We start from the raw sequence: 16,981 nt of genomic DNA, 5'->3' as shown, positions 1-16,981 counted from the left end.
TCCCCTCACAGTTTCCAGCCTAGCCAGGCCCTGGGTTTCTAAAGTAAAAAATGAAGGGTCTCCTGGATGCCCTCTTCTGTCAGAAAGGAATGCAGCGGGCACAAGGCTTGGTGGCCCGCTGCGGGCCCCGCTGCTACAGCACATACATACAGGCAGCTCGGTGCTGCTGGCTGCATAGCTGGGTTTGTGGGGCTCAAGGGAGAGGGGGCAGAGCCACTGGGAGGCCTGGGGGGTGGCAGAGCCATCACATGACCCCAGCCCAGGGGTTGGGACTAAATGGGATTTTTGGGGGGGTTCTGCTGTTACTTGGTCTCGGCCCAGCTCCCACAGATGTCCGCACTCCTCTGCCCCCTGGGTATCACTTGCTCCCTTGGCAACAGCCTGCCAAGGTGATGGGGCCCCAGGGGCTCAGACACTGACCACGGGCCCCTTAGATCTGCCCTAAGGCCTGTGGGGTGGAGTCGACCTGGCGGTGTTCAGGCTCTGCTGCCCTGTGCTTTGGGCTGGGGTATGGCACACAGGATGGACTTTGCCCCCTCCTTCCCCTCACACTCTTTAATTGCAGGGGGGGCTCAATGTCCCCCCCCCCCCCCGGGGTTGCCACCTGACCAGGTTTTCCCTGGATCACCCCTCTTTGGAGGGAGTTGTCCCAGGAAATCTGCCCGGGGCTCAGCACTCCTGGCTAATTGTCCAGTTCTGTGGGCTCAGGATCCGCCCGGATGTCCTAGGCTCAGAGGTGACAGCTCCTCCTGCAGGGTCTGTCTTCACTGCAGTTAGCCTGACTCTCCCCGAGCTCCACCCCATTCCCTCCCTGAGTGTGGTGGTGCTTTGAGCCCAGGGCAGCTAGCCTGGCTGGGAGGTGGGCTGGAGTCTGGCACCGTTCTCCCTAGGGCTGGTGACCTGCCCGCGTTGCAGAGAGGATGCAGGTTAAATCACTCCAGTGCTGATAGTCCTCCAGTGCAGATGGCAGATGAATGGAGCAAAGCAGCCAGGCTGGAGGGTAGTAGGTTTAGTTTATTAGTCAACAGTGTCTGCTCTTACAAGGAGGCAGTACAAGCTCGTGGGTGTGAAGAGGACGTGGGGCCCTGACCCCTCCTGGCTAGATGGCAGCTTCTCTCCTCACACATTGCTGGGGGTTGGGCCGCACTTCTCCTAGCTACCGTCCCCAGAGATGTCAAACATGAATATGCACCAGTGTCACGTCTGAACGTCCGTGTAAAGAACAGGCAATTTTACAGAAAATAAAGACATGGCAGAGCTGGCGGGGAAAGGGAAGACAGCAGTCGGGCTAACTAGACACCTGTCAGGCAAATCCCAAGGCCCAGCGTGCTAGAAGCAAGCAGACTGTGAGGAAACATGCAGCTCTATGTCAGAGACGGGACATAAAGCTATTTCACAGCAAGAGAACATACCCCAAGCTGTGCTAGTGACCTGGAGTTCCAGTCCGGGACCTCGAAAGGCCCCCATCCGCCCGCCCCCCGCCTGGGGGCTGCCCTATAGGAAGTCAGTGGAGCTGACCCTGCAGGCAGCAGGGTGTCACACGCCAGCCTGCACCTGTAGCTTCACCAAGGGGCAGTGCCGTGGAGGGCAGCTCCTTCTGGGATGGCAAAGCTGACTGGCTCTGCTGGCCCAAGCAAAGAGGGGATGAGGCTGGGGGCCTGGTGGGGCCAGGACTCACATCTGCGCTCGCTGAAGCAGTGACTTCATGCAGCTGTTTTGGGCCCTCTGCGCTGTCTGGTGGGGCAAAGGGCTGGAAAGCTGCAGGAGTCCCCTTGGCATAGGTGCGGGGAGGGGTCCCAACTGGAACAGCCAGCTCCTACGCCGGCCCTTGTGCAGCCCTGGTCATACTGCACTCGCTATTCTCAGCTAGTGTGTGCCCCCTTGGGGCCACAGCCAGCCAGCAAATTTAGATCTGAGGCTGCTTTAAAGTACGCTGCGGCTGGGGTCCCCTGTAATGATCAGGGACCCACAGTGAGCTTCTTTGTGGCTGTCAGCTCCACCCAGTGGCCTTTCGTTCTGCCTGCTGTAGGCTGCTGCCACATGGAAGGACGGAGCATGCTTAATTCTGGGACGGCTCTTGTCAGCGGCCTGTGCGTGTGCACACGCAGCCTGCTGGAGGGGCACACTCACACACCAGAGGAGTCTCTGGAGTCCTGCTCATTTGGGGCATGTTTAAATCCAGCTTGCTGTGACTCGGATGCAGAAAAGCAGATAAGGGGGAGCGCAGACGTCACTGACCGGCTTCTTGGACGGGGGTCGTGTCCTTTTCTGGATTAAGCCCCTGTGCAAAGGCCTGGTCTGGAATGTGATCTACCCTAACGTCCACATCCTGTGTTTGCCTTGAGGGGAAAGTGGCACAGCCCAACCCCTGGCATTCGGTGACCGGGTGGCTCCATTGAAAACAGCCATCAAGCCAAACTCCGGCACAAGCATGGACTAGCTTCAGCAACATGCTGACTCTACCGGGCCTTCCAGCCCCGCAGCAAGCTCTGTAAATGAGCAACGACTCACCAAGCAGCGTCCTGACAGTCCTAGGCCTCCGTTCCCTTCCCACAGCTCTGAAACCAGCACCGCAATGCTTTGTGAATGTCTGCGAGCCCCGGCCAATGATTAGCACATGCAGACAACCCCCTCCACACACACACAGAGACATGGCCACACGTGTGTGCCCACAGACACGCTCCACGCCGACATCAGCCCACAGGGGCGTGTGTGCAAGCTCACGTGCAAATGTACTTGCCCACAGGCTCACATAATGTCACACCGAGAGGCACATTCAGGCAGACAGTCACACTCGGAAGCAGGCCTGCTCACACACGCCTACTCATGCTAAGCTGCACACACACACGCACAGGTTCTCACGCACACGCATACACAGGTAGAGCTGCGTAGGGACAGATCTCAAGTGTGAGGGAATTAGTTTGACACCCCAGAAAGCCAAACCTTAGTGAGCTGCCTGGGATTGCTCTAGAGTGTTAAATAGCAAATTAGTGTCTTTAAACTCGCTGAAGCTTAAACATTGAGGTTACAGTAAATTTTAAACTGGGCTCATCCAGCCAGCGGAGCAACGCGATTCCCCTTTATCTACAGGCAGTACCTGGGCCCCATTCACCACCCGGAACACGCGGCCATACACACGCCTGAAACCAACGCACTGCCACCTGCTAGAGACACATTCCTAGGCAGCGGGAGCTTCCTGTTCACATGAGCTGGAGGCCCTCAGGCTTTGATTTCGACAGAGTTGGCCTCCTCCTGCTCCCGGATGATATGAACGCCAGCAGTCCGCAGCATGCGTGTAGCGCTCCGGGAGCGCACCGGAGAGCCTGGGGACCTGGGTGGGGATTTGTGTGTTCTGGAGGAGGCTGGAGATCGGGCTGGGGAGCGGTGATATCTGCGAGCCGATCGAACAGGGGGACCTGGGGATCTGCCAGGAGGAGAGCTGGAGTAGCTGGGCGGTCCTTGCTCGGCTGCGGTTCTGGCATCCGGAGGGGAATCCTCGTCCGCCTCCGGAGAATCCTTCAGGAATACAAGAAGAAGCAACAGGCAGCGTTCAGGATGAGCTGGGCAAAGGCAGTAGTGACATTGCACTTAGGGCAGGCCTTAAAAGCCAGCAAGAGGCAGATCCTGCAGGAGTGCCATAGCTGGGTTCTCCATCCAGCGCTTTTCCATTCCCAAAGACACACAGTGTTAATGCTTGTGTGAGCCCCAAGTCACAGCACTAGGAGTCATGGGCAGCCTTTGACAGCATGGCTTACTATAGCTTTCAATCTGCTCCATCCTCCTCTGAGCACAGACAGGCCTCAGGCCGCTGCAGAGTGGGGACAGATCATGCCAGAGGGCATTTGTAAACAGCATCAATCGTGTTTGCTCCCAGGGCAGGACCCCCGGACTTTTGACGGGGTTTCCCAGGAGATGCATGCCCTAAAGCGCTGCTCAGATGGCGCTTTCTGATCTCCCGAGCTGCGGATTATCGCACACACCGGCTCCCCTCCCTGGAGACGGTTCAGCCAGCAGAGGATCAGAATGACACGTTTTGCTGCCCACGCCTGCAGTGCTTCCCTGTGCTCATGGAGGCTTCTCCACAGCACCCTGCTCTCTGCACGTCTACCAGCCGGTGTCGCCCTTGAGTCACAAGATGCTTGAATGAGACAAGCCAGGATGAGCCGGCAGAGAAGGATGGGGGGCATTGTTGAACCTGAACTTGTCTCCCTTGCTTGTTCTTTTTAATAACAGCGCAGGGGAGAAATGAAGAAGCCACAGTCCATGGTTAAGGATGTGAGTCAGCTGCCATTAAAAGGCTGATTTTTATATCCCTCCCAGGTTGCATTCTGAAAAAAGCCCCTTGCTGTTTGAAATTCCTTGTGTATTCAGTTCAGCCAGGGGAGAATGATTTGGAAAAGTTTGGGCTTACCAAGCTAGGTTCGGGACTTAGCAAACTGGGGGGGTGGGTAGGGTGGGGAGTGGGGGAGGGAGAGGGGAGTTCAACTTCTGAAGAATCTTGTCATTTCTCTTTTCTGTTCTGTCTCTGTTAGGCCGGGGGCTGGCTACCCGCTATGTGTTTGATAATTGGTTCTATGAGATGCTTTCGTGCGGGATCACTGTCGCGCTGAGTGAAGCAGGAAGGCCTGTGAGATGCCCATCCTGCCACACCAGTGCTCTGCTGCTGGACATACTTAATACCAGGGCCGGCTCTAGGTTTTTTGCCGTCCCAAGCAAAAAAATTTTTGGCTGCCCCCCCACTCCAGCCCTGGGCTCTCCCCCCACCCGCACCTCCTGCCGTCCCAACCCTGGGCTCTCCACCCCACCCCACACGCACCACCGTCACCCCAACTCTGGGCTCTCCCTCCCACCCCACCCTACCTGCACCGCCTGCCGCCCCAGTGCTGGGCTTCCCCCCACCAGCGCTGACTCCGCCTGCTCCCCCCTCACCTCCAGCCGGTCCAGCGCTGGCAGAGTCGGGGTAAGCACCAGGGCTCCCGGGCTGTGCCTCAGCCCAGGGTCCCTCCAGCCAGGGACCACCCCGGCAGGGAGCTGAGAAGCCGGGGCAGGGCAGAGGGAGCGGAGCCCCGGAGAGCAGGACGCGGGCCCCGCACGGCAGCGCCCCGCCCTCTATGGCCCCGCTCCTGCTACTGCTCCTGGCCGCCCTGCCGCAGTCCCTGGGTGGCTCGGGCTGCTTTGCCCAGCCCCGGCTCTGTGTGCCCCGAGGGGTGGCCCCCAGCCCGAGTGTCCCGCGCTCAGAGCCTGCCTGGCCATAAGGTGCGGGCGCTGCTCCCCGACGTGAACCGCTGTGGCCCCAGGGTGCCCCCGGTGCAGGACGTGCTGCTGCTGCCAGGGCCGGCTCTAAGCTTTTGCTGCCCAAGCGCCAAAAAAAAAAAAAAAAAGAGGCTGTCTGGAATACCGCCCCTGAAAATGTGCCGCCCCAAGCACCTGCTCGGTTTGCTGGTGCCTGGAGCCGGCCCTGCTTAATACACTCCCAGGGTGCTGAAAGAGTTCCCAGCCCTGGGACTACTGGAGCAGAAGAGTGCAGCCGACACTGTCAAAGGAGCCCACATTCTGGGCCCATGGGAAAAACTCAGCCTGTTTCTTGCAATCGTCAGCTGTGCAGAGGCCTGGCTACAGGGAGGGGTTCTACTGGAGCTGGGTGGGAGTGAAAGCTGGGGGCATGCTATTTTTGTACACTTGGTGGGCCGAGCTCTTCCATACCCAGTCTGATATCCTGGGTTGAATGTTCCCCTGCAGCCAGCTACTTGGGACCTGCCAAACTCACCGGGGCCACAAATCCCATTGCTACCTGCAAATGCGCCCTTGCCTGCGCGGATCCAGCTTCTTCTCATGCATGGCCAGTTTGTTAGAGCCAGATGAATCTCAGAAGTTTGCTTTGGAGGAGCTCGACTGGCCATTTCCAGGGTGGGTCCCTCTGGGGTTCACGGCCCACAAGTTTTGCTTTGAGTTTCGGGTTCAAACAAACTTCAAACCTCAGAGGAATTCAATCAGAACGTCTGGGTCTCCCCCTATTTCACCTGAAACCACAAGTCCTGCGCAATTTCCATGCACGGCTCTAAACTGATCCAAATTTGTCCAAGACAAACAGCTTCCCCCAAGCAGTGCAGGAGACTCAGCCAAGCGAGTCTATGACTCGCACTGGTAACAAAAGTTGCTAGGGTCTCACTGGAAGTGTTTCACACAGCTCCAGGATTGCGAGCCCATTTACAGGATCTGTGCCTGTGCCTCCATGTGAACGTGTCCCCTTTGGCCTTGCCTAGAACAATGCTGTCTCACCCTCTTATGTGGAAAGAAATTGCCCTGCGCCATCCCAGGGGAAAGCTGTGAAATTACTGGCCTACAGACCCTATGGGTTACAAAGCACAACACTTACTTTGTCCTTTAAGATGTAGAGAGCGACTGGATTCCTGCGTTCATGTTCTCCGCTGCGGGGGACAATCTCAACTGTACAGAAACAGCAACAAACTTCGGTGACATTTCTGATTAATAACTGGAGAAGGACTCTACACACAGCGTGTGTGTGTGTCTGTGTGTATGTATGTGTGTGTGTATGTATGTGTGTCCATCTGTCCATCCCAGGCCAGACCCGGTGTGTGTGTGTTAGAATCTTCCTGGTTTTGCTTAGATTCCAGGAGCAGGACAAAGACTCAAAGTGCAAGTTCACCCAATCTTCCAGTCTCCATTAAGTCAGACTTACTGAGCTAGAAATCCTGCCTGTTGTTTGTGTGACTGGATTACACTAGCAGTGCAGGCACAGGCCACCAAGCACAGAATCACACACAAGCGGGGTAAAAACATGCCCACGCGGGATTGTGCTGCACAAAAAATAGATCAGGAGTGGGCAGAGCTGGCAGGTCCCTCCCGAGCAGGGCCGGCTCCAGGCACCAGCCTGGCAAGCAGGTGCTTGGGGCGGCCGCTCTGGAGAGGGGCAGCACATCCAGGTATTCGGCGGCAATTCGGTGGACGGTCCCTCACTCCGCTGGGAGCGAAGGACCTCCCGCCGAATTGCTGCCGCAGATCGCGATCGCGGCTTTTTTTTTTTTTTTTTTTTTTTGGCTGCTTGGGGTGGCCAAAACCCTGGAGCCGGCCCTGCTCCCGAGTGTAATATTTAGACAAACTCTGTGGGCAGCCCCCCCAAAGGCTGCATCATAGCAGGAACCTGAGATCACAGCCATCAGCTACTAAAGTTTAGGGAGCAAGAGTTGGCGGCTCTAGGGGTGGCTTACGGCACATAGGACCCCTCCTCTCCTGGGCTCCGTATGAGAGATTGGCTCAGATACAGGAAAGGGAAACAGGACTTTTTTGCTCAGATTCATGGTCTGTGAAAAATCAAACAGGAGCCAGGGGGTTATGGAGGAGAGGCCCATCAATGGCTATTAGCCAGGAGGGGCAGGGATGGTGTCCCTAACCTCTGTTTGCCAGAAGCTGGGAATGGGCGACAGGGGATGGATCATTTGATGAGGTTCATTCCCTCTGGGGCACCTGGCATTGGCGACTGTCGGTAGACAGGATACTGGGCTTGATGGACCTTTGGTCTGATCCAATATGGCCGTTCTTATGTTCTTAAACAAGCCCCTTTATACCCTCCCCCACCCCAAACAGGCCGAGTGACACAACACTTGCTTTAGGATCCCATCTGGCCTCTGGTTTCATGCGTGCATACAGAGCCCCACTGAAGGAACAGGGTCTTAAGCAGAAGCCAGAATAAATGAAGGGACTCAGGAGCTAGAAAGCAGAGAAATCTAAAAACAGTTTTTTTGCACGAGCACGGGCGCTCTAAAGCCTTCCGTGCATCAGTCACAGACACAGATTTCCCTCCTCCGTGCGAAGCAGGGCTTCCATTGAACAGATGCCACAGAGGAGTGGTTACATGCCTGAACCGCCCCATGCCGGGAGCTCAGGATTACTAGCTGAAAGAATGCCCAACATCACAAGGGAAATTGTGTATGCACATGTGGGCAGGAGCCACCAGCGCTGTATTTGTTACCGCTTGTCTCTTCCTGCGGGTTTGTCTCAAGCGTGGGCTCGGTTAGGCCTGTAGCCCGTTAATCCTGGCTCTGGGATGGTGCACTGCACCCTGAGCACGGGCAGGGACATTTCACCCACACATTGATTATTCAGGATAACGACGTGATTAAACATCTTCAGACTCAATTTCTGGCTAATGCATCCCTGGGAAATAATTGCTCAGGACAGAGCCCGGTGCTCTTTGTTATACAGGAAGCCAGGACAAAATCTAGCCCGTTGTTATTTATTGTACATGACTTTGACCCAGCTAGCGTTTACGAGTGGCTCTTGTGCTACCCAGCCTGCGGAGTCCCACGGTGACAACTGCGCCTAATGGCAAGGGTTTGCAGGTCATAAGAGTCATTGCATAAGAAGAGGGTCACTAAGGAGCCCTGACAACAAGCTGTTACCAGCTGTTTTCCGAGCTTCCCCGTGTGTGTAAACAGGAAAACTCCTCTTTGACTGTTTTCTTTGCCTGCAGAGGTGCTGTGTTAAGTGGTTGCAAATAGCCACAGAAGTTGGCCGGATTGGCCAACAAGCCCCGTGAGGCTCCAGCCACCTGTGCCCTGCAGAAAGTTCAGAGTAGACAGAATCTCCGGACAATTGTTTACCTTCGTGCTTTAAATGCTCTTCATTCTGATCCATGTATTCGAAGGAGCTTTGCTTGTCCAGCTTCTGTTTGTCTCTGTGAAATGGACAAGGTGGTTTGTAAAGAACAAGCCGGAAGACTTGTGCTCAGACGCCCTTTGCTAACGATGTTCTCGTCCCAGGGGAAGGCCCTTTGTGTGCTGTTTGTCCTGCAATGCTCACTGCTTTTCTGCACCAAGGCAGCACTGAGGCACCGCTGCTGGGGAGGTTTCCCCAGCTTTATATACAGCCCGAGGCCGTTCCTGAGGAATGTGTTCAGTGGCAAAAGGGAACAAAAATCCCAGGACTGCAAAACGAAAGGAGGGTGGTGGCAGCTGAGTCTTGGAGATGCTGCGGCTGGACCCTGCCTGCTCCAGGACCTGTCATCTCAGCTACTGCAATACTGGCCAGCAAATTTCTGGGACAGCAGGATGGCTTGAAACGCACAGAGGCTGACGTGGGGCAATGTGGGGAAACAGCCAGGGAGTGAATGAGCGTGAGAGAGATTGAGGGGATTCGGGAATTGGATTGGGATGAGATCCCAGATCTGGGGGGACAGAAGGGAACAGCATTGCAGCAGTGACTCAAGGGAAAAGGCAGGTGAGGAGTAGGGGTTAAGTATACATGAGAATGGCGCCGCATGACTCAGGTCAGAATCCACTGCCTGGAGCAAACAAGGAACTGACTTGTAGCCTGGGTTCTATGGCAGCACTAGTGGGGGAGGGGGGGGGGGGAGGGCTGGGTCAGGCTCCTCCACTGGGAATAGCTTGTCTTTTATCAGGGGTTTATGTCTGGGAATAGCTCAGGGCGGGTGAGAAGCAGTTAGCCCCGTCTGCCCTATTGTCGAGGTGGATATAAGCTGGTATTTAGCCTTCTCCAACTTTAAACATGTCTGGCTTTTAAAACACCAACCCACCACTTTGTAAGAAACGATTTGAAAATGAACTACAGCGGGGGTGGTGGTGAGGGGGAGCGCCAGCTGGCTGTGTAGCAGCGTTACACTCATGCACATTATTTCCAGAAACGTGAGGAACTCATCAGAACTGCAGGACACAAGCAAGCCAGGCTGTTTGTAGTCCTGGGGGAATCAGTGATGGGCCAAGAGAAACCGACAGGAGCCAGATTTTAATATTTCAATGACATCTCTGGGGACAGGGAATCCTCCCACTCTCCCTAAGTGCTGATGTTGCCTCACGCGACAGAATGGATTTGTTCTGAAGCCCGACCCTTTGCATGGAAGCTGTCCCCTCCCTTGTATCATGTACAATCATAGACTATCAGGGTTACAAGGGACCTCAGGAGGTCATCGAGTCCAACCCCCTGCTCAAAGCAGGACCAATCCCCAGACAGATTTTTACCCCAGTTCCCTAAATGGCCCCTCAAGGATTAAACTCACAACCCTGGGTTTAGCAGGCCAATGCTCAAATCACTGAGCTATCCCTCCCCCCGCTACTCTCCCTCTATGGAGTGGACTCCGTCTGCCAGAGAGATTTTGCTCCCCATGAACCCTGCAGTGCAAATAGGCAGAGACACTCCCATTCCCAGCCCGAGTGTAACGCAGGGAGGGTGCTAGTGCTAAGTCAAGGCCTTTCTTCATGGGCTTTTGGGAAGGGGGTGGACAGAGCAGGACCCAGGGCTGGACTCTTGGTCCTTATGAGGCAGTGCAGCGAGGGCAGAGATCGCCTGTCACCTGGCATGGGGACCCTCCACGGGACTAGAGCCAGCAGAGCTCACTCCCACGCCTCCCTCACCACAGCCCCAAGTGACGGGAGAGGGATGGGGGAGGAGAGGGCTCGGGGCACCTCGGCAATCTCCACTGGGCTTGAGGTCCCTTCGGTAGGGCAGACCCCAGGCTGTTCTGTTCTGCAGCCAGGGCAGATAATCATGTGCCATGCCCAGCGCTGTGACAGCCCCTCCTGTCTGGGGTGCGTGGGGTTATTGGGGTTATTCATTAATTCCAGGGGGGGAGGGAGACAGTTCATTGTGGGTTTGATTGATTGCGGAGTTTGTCGAGTTTAAGTGCCCAGGGCTCTGGGGAGCCCCTTCTTGGAGAGAATAAAGACACCAAGGACATGTTACTGGGGTTCTGTTCCCTGCGGCAGACAAAAGGCCCCCGGGCCTGACTCTCACCTGGGCTCCACAGACAGCCCAGCAAACCACATGGAGCCATTTTCTGGGAGATGGTCCCCAGAGAGCTCCCAGCTTCTCAGCCAGCCCCACCCCACTAGGGTGACCAGATGTCCCGATTTTATAGGGACAGTCCTGATTTTGGGGTCTTTTTCTTATATAGGCACCTATTACCCCCCACCACCTGTCCCGATTTTTCACACTTGCTGTCTGGTCACCCTACGCCCCACTCCCCCCATTGGGGCTGGCATGGGTGAGAATATGCAGCGTGAGAGGACAGATTGAAAAGAGAACAGGCCACAAGGAAACAAATACAAATAAATACTGGTGTGTCGAAGTGAGACAGGCCTGACAGAGCGGGGGGAGCAGCCAGAGGGCACTGTGTCCCTTTGCGATCCCCGGGATGGGGATGGGAGTCGGGACCCTGGTGCAGGGGAGCAGCCAGGGGGCGCTGTGTCCCTGTGCGATCCCCGGGATGGGGCTGGGAGCTGGGACCCTGGTGCAGGGATCCATCGGGGGAGCTGTGTCCCTCTGCAATCCCCGGGATGGGGCCGGGACCCTGGTGCAGGGATCCATCGGGGGAGCTGTGTCCCTCTGCAATCCCCGGGATGGGGCTGGGAGCTTGGTGTGGGGGATCAGAGTAACAGCTATTTTATTCAAGTTATATGAAAATGCTCACTTTTTGGAGGGTTTCCAGCAGGCACAGACCGTCACCAAGGTGACGAGGAGGAAAATGCCCCCAGTGGAGAGGATTATGTAGAGGGAGCTCCTTCCTAGGAGAGAGAAGGGAGAGGAATTACCGCTCACACCCACAGCGGCTGCCGTGTCACTGCCTCAGCCCTTACAAAGCCCATTCTGCTCTCTGCAGATAATACAAGGAGCAACCCAGCGTCAGTCTGCCCTCAGCAATGCTCAGCTCGGGGTCACACTGACACCCTGCCAGGGATCCCACTGATGGAGGAGAACCCAAACAGCTCAGGAGATGAGCACAATCCTCTGTTTCTTTCAGTTCCAACACACACAGCTGGGGAGAGCTGGAGGAGATCTGGACCAGCCTCTCTGGGCCCCTAGCATAAGGCAAATGAAGCAGAAAGAGACAATTTGCCCCTCTTCCAAACCTCCAGCCTGACCCCCAGGACCCAGTTAAGTGCCCTGCTTTATCACTTCCCAGGTGTTTGTCAAACACCATACCCGGCAGGGATGCTGCAGAGGCAGTGAATGTCAGCGACTAGCAGAGAATGTTTGCTGGCCCTGGGTCTTGGACACACTGGAACTTCAGTGCCTGGGTTGGGTGGGGTCTGTGTCAGTGAGACTCAGACCTCAGGGGTTCAGGAGCCAAATTAGTGTCAACATTACCCAAAAGAGCCACAGTTGACAGTGAATTCATTGGTCATTTACTATAGTACTATTCGTATTAAACAGTATGACGGGAAAATTTAGTTTATATTGTGACGGGGCAAGGCCACATGGCTATAGTAAAGTAGTGGGAGGCAGATATATTAGCCACAGGCTAAACAAATCCCTGTTACCAGGATAAACAAATGGCAGCTTCTCCAGGTCAGTTAAGACACCTGCAGCCAATTAAGAACTTTCCAGAAGGCAGGGAGGACAGCTAGGTTGATTGGGACACCTGAAACCAATCAGGGGCTGGCTGAAACTAGTTAAAAACCTTCCACTTAGTCAGGTGGGGTTGTGTGTCAGGAGCTGCAGGAGGAAGCCGCGCTGTTGGAGAGAATGAGCAGTATAAACCATATCAGGCACAAGGAAGGAGGCCATGAGGTAAGGGTGAAGTGGATATTGAGGAATTTGGGGGCTACTGTGGGGAAGTGCCCTAGGGAATTATATGCGTCCTGTTTCTAAAAACTCAGCTATCATAGCTGATACTATTAGGGTCCCTGGGCTGGAGCCTGGAGTACAGGGTGGGCCCGGGCTCTCCCCTTTGCCCCCTGCGATTAATCACTGAGACTGGGAGACAACAGAGACTGTGCAAGGGAGGGTTGCTTCTCCTCACCTCCCTTGCTGGCTTATGATGAAAATGGCTCAGTAGGCTGTGACCCTTGCCTCTAGAGAGAGAAGGGCTATGTGGAGGGTCACAGTGAGCCTCTGAGGCTAGCGAAATCCATCAGGAAACGCAGGACCCACGGAGATAGGGACAGAGCTTTGTCACTATATATATATAAAAAATAAAAATATATATAAAAAATAGGGCTGTCAAGTGATTAAAAAAATTAATCGCAATTAATCGTGTGATTAATCAAGCTATTAAACAATAATAGAATACCATTTATTTTAATATTTTTGGATGTTTTCTACATTTTCAAATATATTGATTTCAATTACAATACAGAATACAAAGTGTACAGTGCTTACTTCATATTCATTTTTATTACAAATATTTGCACTGTAAAAAGAAAATAAATAGTATTTTTCAATTCACCTAATACAAGTACTGTAGTGCAATCTCTTTATCATGAAAGTTGAACTTACAAATGTAGAATTATGTACAAAAAATAACTGCACTCAAAAATAAAACAATGTAAAGCATTAGAGCCTACAAATCCACTCAGTCCTACTTCTTGTTCAGCCAATCGCTCAGACAAACAAGTTTGTTTACATTTGCAGGAGATAATGCTTAGAGTTGCCAGGAGTCCAGTTTTCAATCGGAACGCCCAGCTGAAAAGGGACCCTGGCGACTCTGGTCAGCACAGCTGACTAAGCCGCTAAAAGCCCTGGCTCTTCCTCCACAGCCTTCCTCCGGGGCGCTGACACCGGGGCCCAACCAGGGACTGCACCTGGGGTCTCTGCATAGAAGATCCCCGTGTAAGCAGGATCCATCATCCCCTAGTTCTCTCAGTTCTCCACTCTTCGGGCAATAGTTTCACAGTCCTTGCCCAGCCCCTTGTATCAGGGGAGGACCGCATGTACCCACATTCTCCACCACCGTTGTAACGATTCACCGGTGCAGCAAATCCTGCTGGTTTCCTGGGAATTAGCTCTTTTTCCAGCTCCGGAGCGCCCTTTGCAGGCCAGTGTCCCGCTTGCCACTGGCCCCCGTGTCCCTCCCACACCCCGGTGCCCTTTACCCAGGGGTTCTGCCCACTGCAGCAACCCCCAATCTGGGTTTCCCCACTCGGGGAACTCCCAACCCCTTATCCCAGCTCACCTCAGTATCAGGCTACTGCCAGTCACCGTCTAGCCCCTGTTCACTGGGGCAGACTGCAGTGTACAAGCTACTCATCACAGGCAAGGGGGGTTTGGACCTGCTGCCTTGGCCTACCCCTGGGCTGCCCTTTGCAGCCCCAGTACCCTTCTGGGCCTTTAACAAGGCCTGCAGCCTGGGGGGTTTCCAGGTCGGAGCTCCTCTGGCCTTCCCTCTGCTCTGCTCTAGGTACCCTGTGAGCTCCTATGCAGCCAGGCCCTTCCCTCTCTAGAGGCGAAGAGAGACTGACTGCTCCTGGCCCACTGCCCTCTTATAAGGGCCAGCTGGGCCCTGATTGGGGCGTGGCCCCAGCTGAGGCTGCTTCCCCAGTCAGTTTTGGAGCTGCTTGCCCCAGCCACAGCCCTCTCCCGGGCTGTTGTTAACCCCTCTGGGCAGGAGCGGGGTGACTACCCCGGTACAATGCCCCTTCATGCTTTGGCCACCATGCCAGAGGACATGCTTCCATGCTGATGACGCTCATTAAAAAATAATGTGTTAACTAAATTTATAAGAGGGCAGTGGCCCAGGAGCAGTCAGTCTCTCTCCGCCTCTAGAGAGGGAAGGGCCTGGCTGCATAGGAGCTCACAGGGTACCTAGAGTGGAGCATGGCTGGGGGAAGGCCAGAGGAGCTGGGGAGCTCCGGCCTGGAAACCCCCCAGGCTGCAGGCCTTGTTAAAGGCCCAGAAGGGTACTGGGGCTGCAAAGGGCAGCCCAGGGGTAGGCCAAGGCAGCAGGTCCAAACCCCCCTTTCCTGTGATGAGTGGCTTGTACACTGCAGTCTGCTCCAGTGAACAGGGGCTAGATGGTTACTGGCAGTAGCCTGATACTGAGGTGAGGTGGGGGTTGGGGGTTCCCCTGAGTGGGGAAACCCAGATTGGGGGTTGCTGCAGTGGGCAGAACCCCTGGGTAAAGGGCACCGGGGTCCTGGAGGGACACGGGGGGCAGCGGCAAGTGGGACACCGGCCTGCAGAGGGCGCTGGAAAAAGAGCTAATTCCCAGGAAACCAGCAGGAGGCGCCACAGAGGTGAGTCTCTCTCTGCTACAGGCATATGAATGTTTAGTATATCTGGCACAAAAATATCTTGCAATGCCAGCTAAAAAAGTGCCATGTGAATGCCTGTTCTCACATTGTAAATAAGAAGTGGGCAGCATTATCTCCTGTAAATGTAAACAAACTTGTTTATCTTAGTGACTGGCTGAACAAGGAGTAGGACTGAGTGGACTTGTTGGCTCTGAAGTTTTACATTGTTTTGTTTTTGAGTGCAGTTATATAACAAAAAATCTACATTTGTAAGTTGCACTTTCACGATAAAGAGATTGCACTACAGTACTTGTATGAGGAGAATTGAAAAATACGGTTATCTTTTTTACAGTGAAATATTTGTAATAAAAAATTATAATATAAAGTGAGCACTGTGCACTTTGTATTCTGTGTTGTAATTGAAATGTATTTGAAAATGTAGAAAAACATCCAAAATATTTAATAAATGTCAATTGGTATTCTATTGTTTAACAGTGCGATTAAAACTGCGATTAATCGTGATTAATTTTTTTAAGTTAATCATGTGAGTTAACTGCAATCAATCAACAGCCCTAGAAATAATATATGTATATATTATTCTCACAGCAAAATGACTGACCAAGTATTATTATTTTATCAACTACAATTGGCTAATCACATAGTAAAAGCATCCTGACTGGTTAATAGTTTGGACTGGTTAATAATTAAATCACACAGTGTTTTAATAACGTGTGCTGCAAAGAGCCGCAGGAGACATGGTAAAGAGCCCCTACCGGCTTCCGAGCCACAGTCTGAGTATCACTGGCCCATGTGCTCTAGCCCCAACGCCTTTGACTCAGAAATAGGCTCTGTGCAGAATTGCCCATGCTGCACTGTCGCTCCTGCTCCTGGCAGAGCTAATCTGCTGGGTGGCAGAATATGGCCCATGTTCATGCTGTTTCCAGTGGTGCTGGGTGCTCCTGGTTTGGTGGGTGCCCAGCTGAGCTCTGGGCCAGATGGTGGCCCCAGGACATGGTGATTTTGTTTTGCTCTGTAGAAGCCGTGTTGCTAACAGATTACAAGGCCTTCTGGCCAATGCTCTGTGCATATGGACACTCACTATAACACATGGCTACAGTCTGGGACCGGTGTCCAACTGAAGCCCCTGGGTTCACCCAGCACCTCAAGCCAGGCCTCTCCCTCCACCCCCACCAACCAGCTTGTGCCTCGCTCTCAGGAAGGGAGTGCAGAACAACTGGCCTTGCAGTGTGACCAGGGCCCCTTGCTGAGAACCACCTGCCTCCAGCCCCCTCTGGGTTACAGCAGGGGCTGAGAGTTTGAGCTGCTTATTGTGCAGGAACATCACTGAATGGCTCAGACTCAGCACTGAGGAGAGGGAGGTAAGATCAGTGGAGCAGCTCCCAGCCATCTGAATTCAGGCCAGGCTGCGTGGAGGCAGTTCCTACTCAGGGTGGCTCATCTGTTCCATGGCTGCTCTGAGAGCTCCAGCCAGTTGATGGGTTCCCTCTTTTTCTGCTTCTGTGACGAAACATCCCATCCTGTACTCAGCCCCACGTGAGCTCACCTCCAGGCCATGGGGCAGGGACTGAAAGGTGAGGGATATGCAGACTTCGCTCTGAGCAATGCATGCTGGGAGTTAGCTTTTGCAGAGTTATAAACTGTTGTGAAAACAGCTTGCTCATAAAAATGTTCCCAGAGTTAGTTACCGTGTTTGCAATGTTCCAGGTTCTCGGAGGGCAGAGTAGGACAGTAACCCTAGCCATCATGTTGAGACAGGCTGAGAGGACAAGACTACAGAGCTCAGCTGGGCAAACTTTTTAAAAAAAAAATAGTTTATTCACTGAAAAACGCAGTTTTCGTAAACCCAAATCTGATGTGAATTCACTGACTCATTCTGGCCAAAAATCTTTTTTGGGGGGGCTAGAGCAGGGGAGGGCAAACTATGGCCCACGGGCTGGATCCAGCCCATCAGGGCTTTCAATCCAGCCAATGGGATT

At 53.9% G+C, this 16,981-nt stretch overlaps 1 protein-coding gene across 1 annotated transcript in view; it reads right to left on the bottom strand.

The window, feature by feature from the left end:
- Nucleotides 1-994: 994 nt before the first annotated feature.
- The window catches only part of HEPACAM (hepatic and glial cell adhesion molecule), a 78,874-nt gene continuing 62,887 nt past the window's right edge, over nucleotides 995-16,981 (bottom strand). The window contains exons 4-7 of the mRNA XM_005294712.4: nucleotides 11,444-11,537; nucleotides 8,622-8,695; nucleotides 6,377-6,447; nucleotides 995-3,516 (exon numbers count right to left, since the gene is read on the bottom strand). Of these exons, the coding sequence (XP_005294769.1) occupies nucleotides 3,220-3,516; nucleotides 6,377-6,447; nucleotides 8,622-8,695; nucleotides 11,444-11,537 (536 nt within the window). The 3' untranslated portion in view covers nucleotides 995-3,219. The remainder of the gene's footprint in view (nucleotides 3,517-6,376; nucleotides 6,448-8,621; nucleotides 8,696-11,443; nucleotides 11,538-16,981) is intronic.

Source organism: Chrysemys picta, chromosome 16 (genome assembly GCF_011386835.1).
Source record: "Chrysemys picta bellii isolate R12L10 chromosome 16, ASM1138683v2, whole genome shotgun sequence".
Lineage (NCBI taxonomy): Eukaryota > Metazoa > Chordata > Testudines > Emydidae > Chrysemys > Chrysemys picta.
The sequence above is the reverse complement of the archived record's forward strand: the minus strand, read 5'-3'. Positions and strand labels throughout refer to the sequence as shown.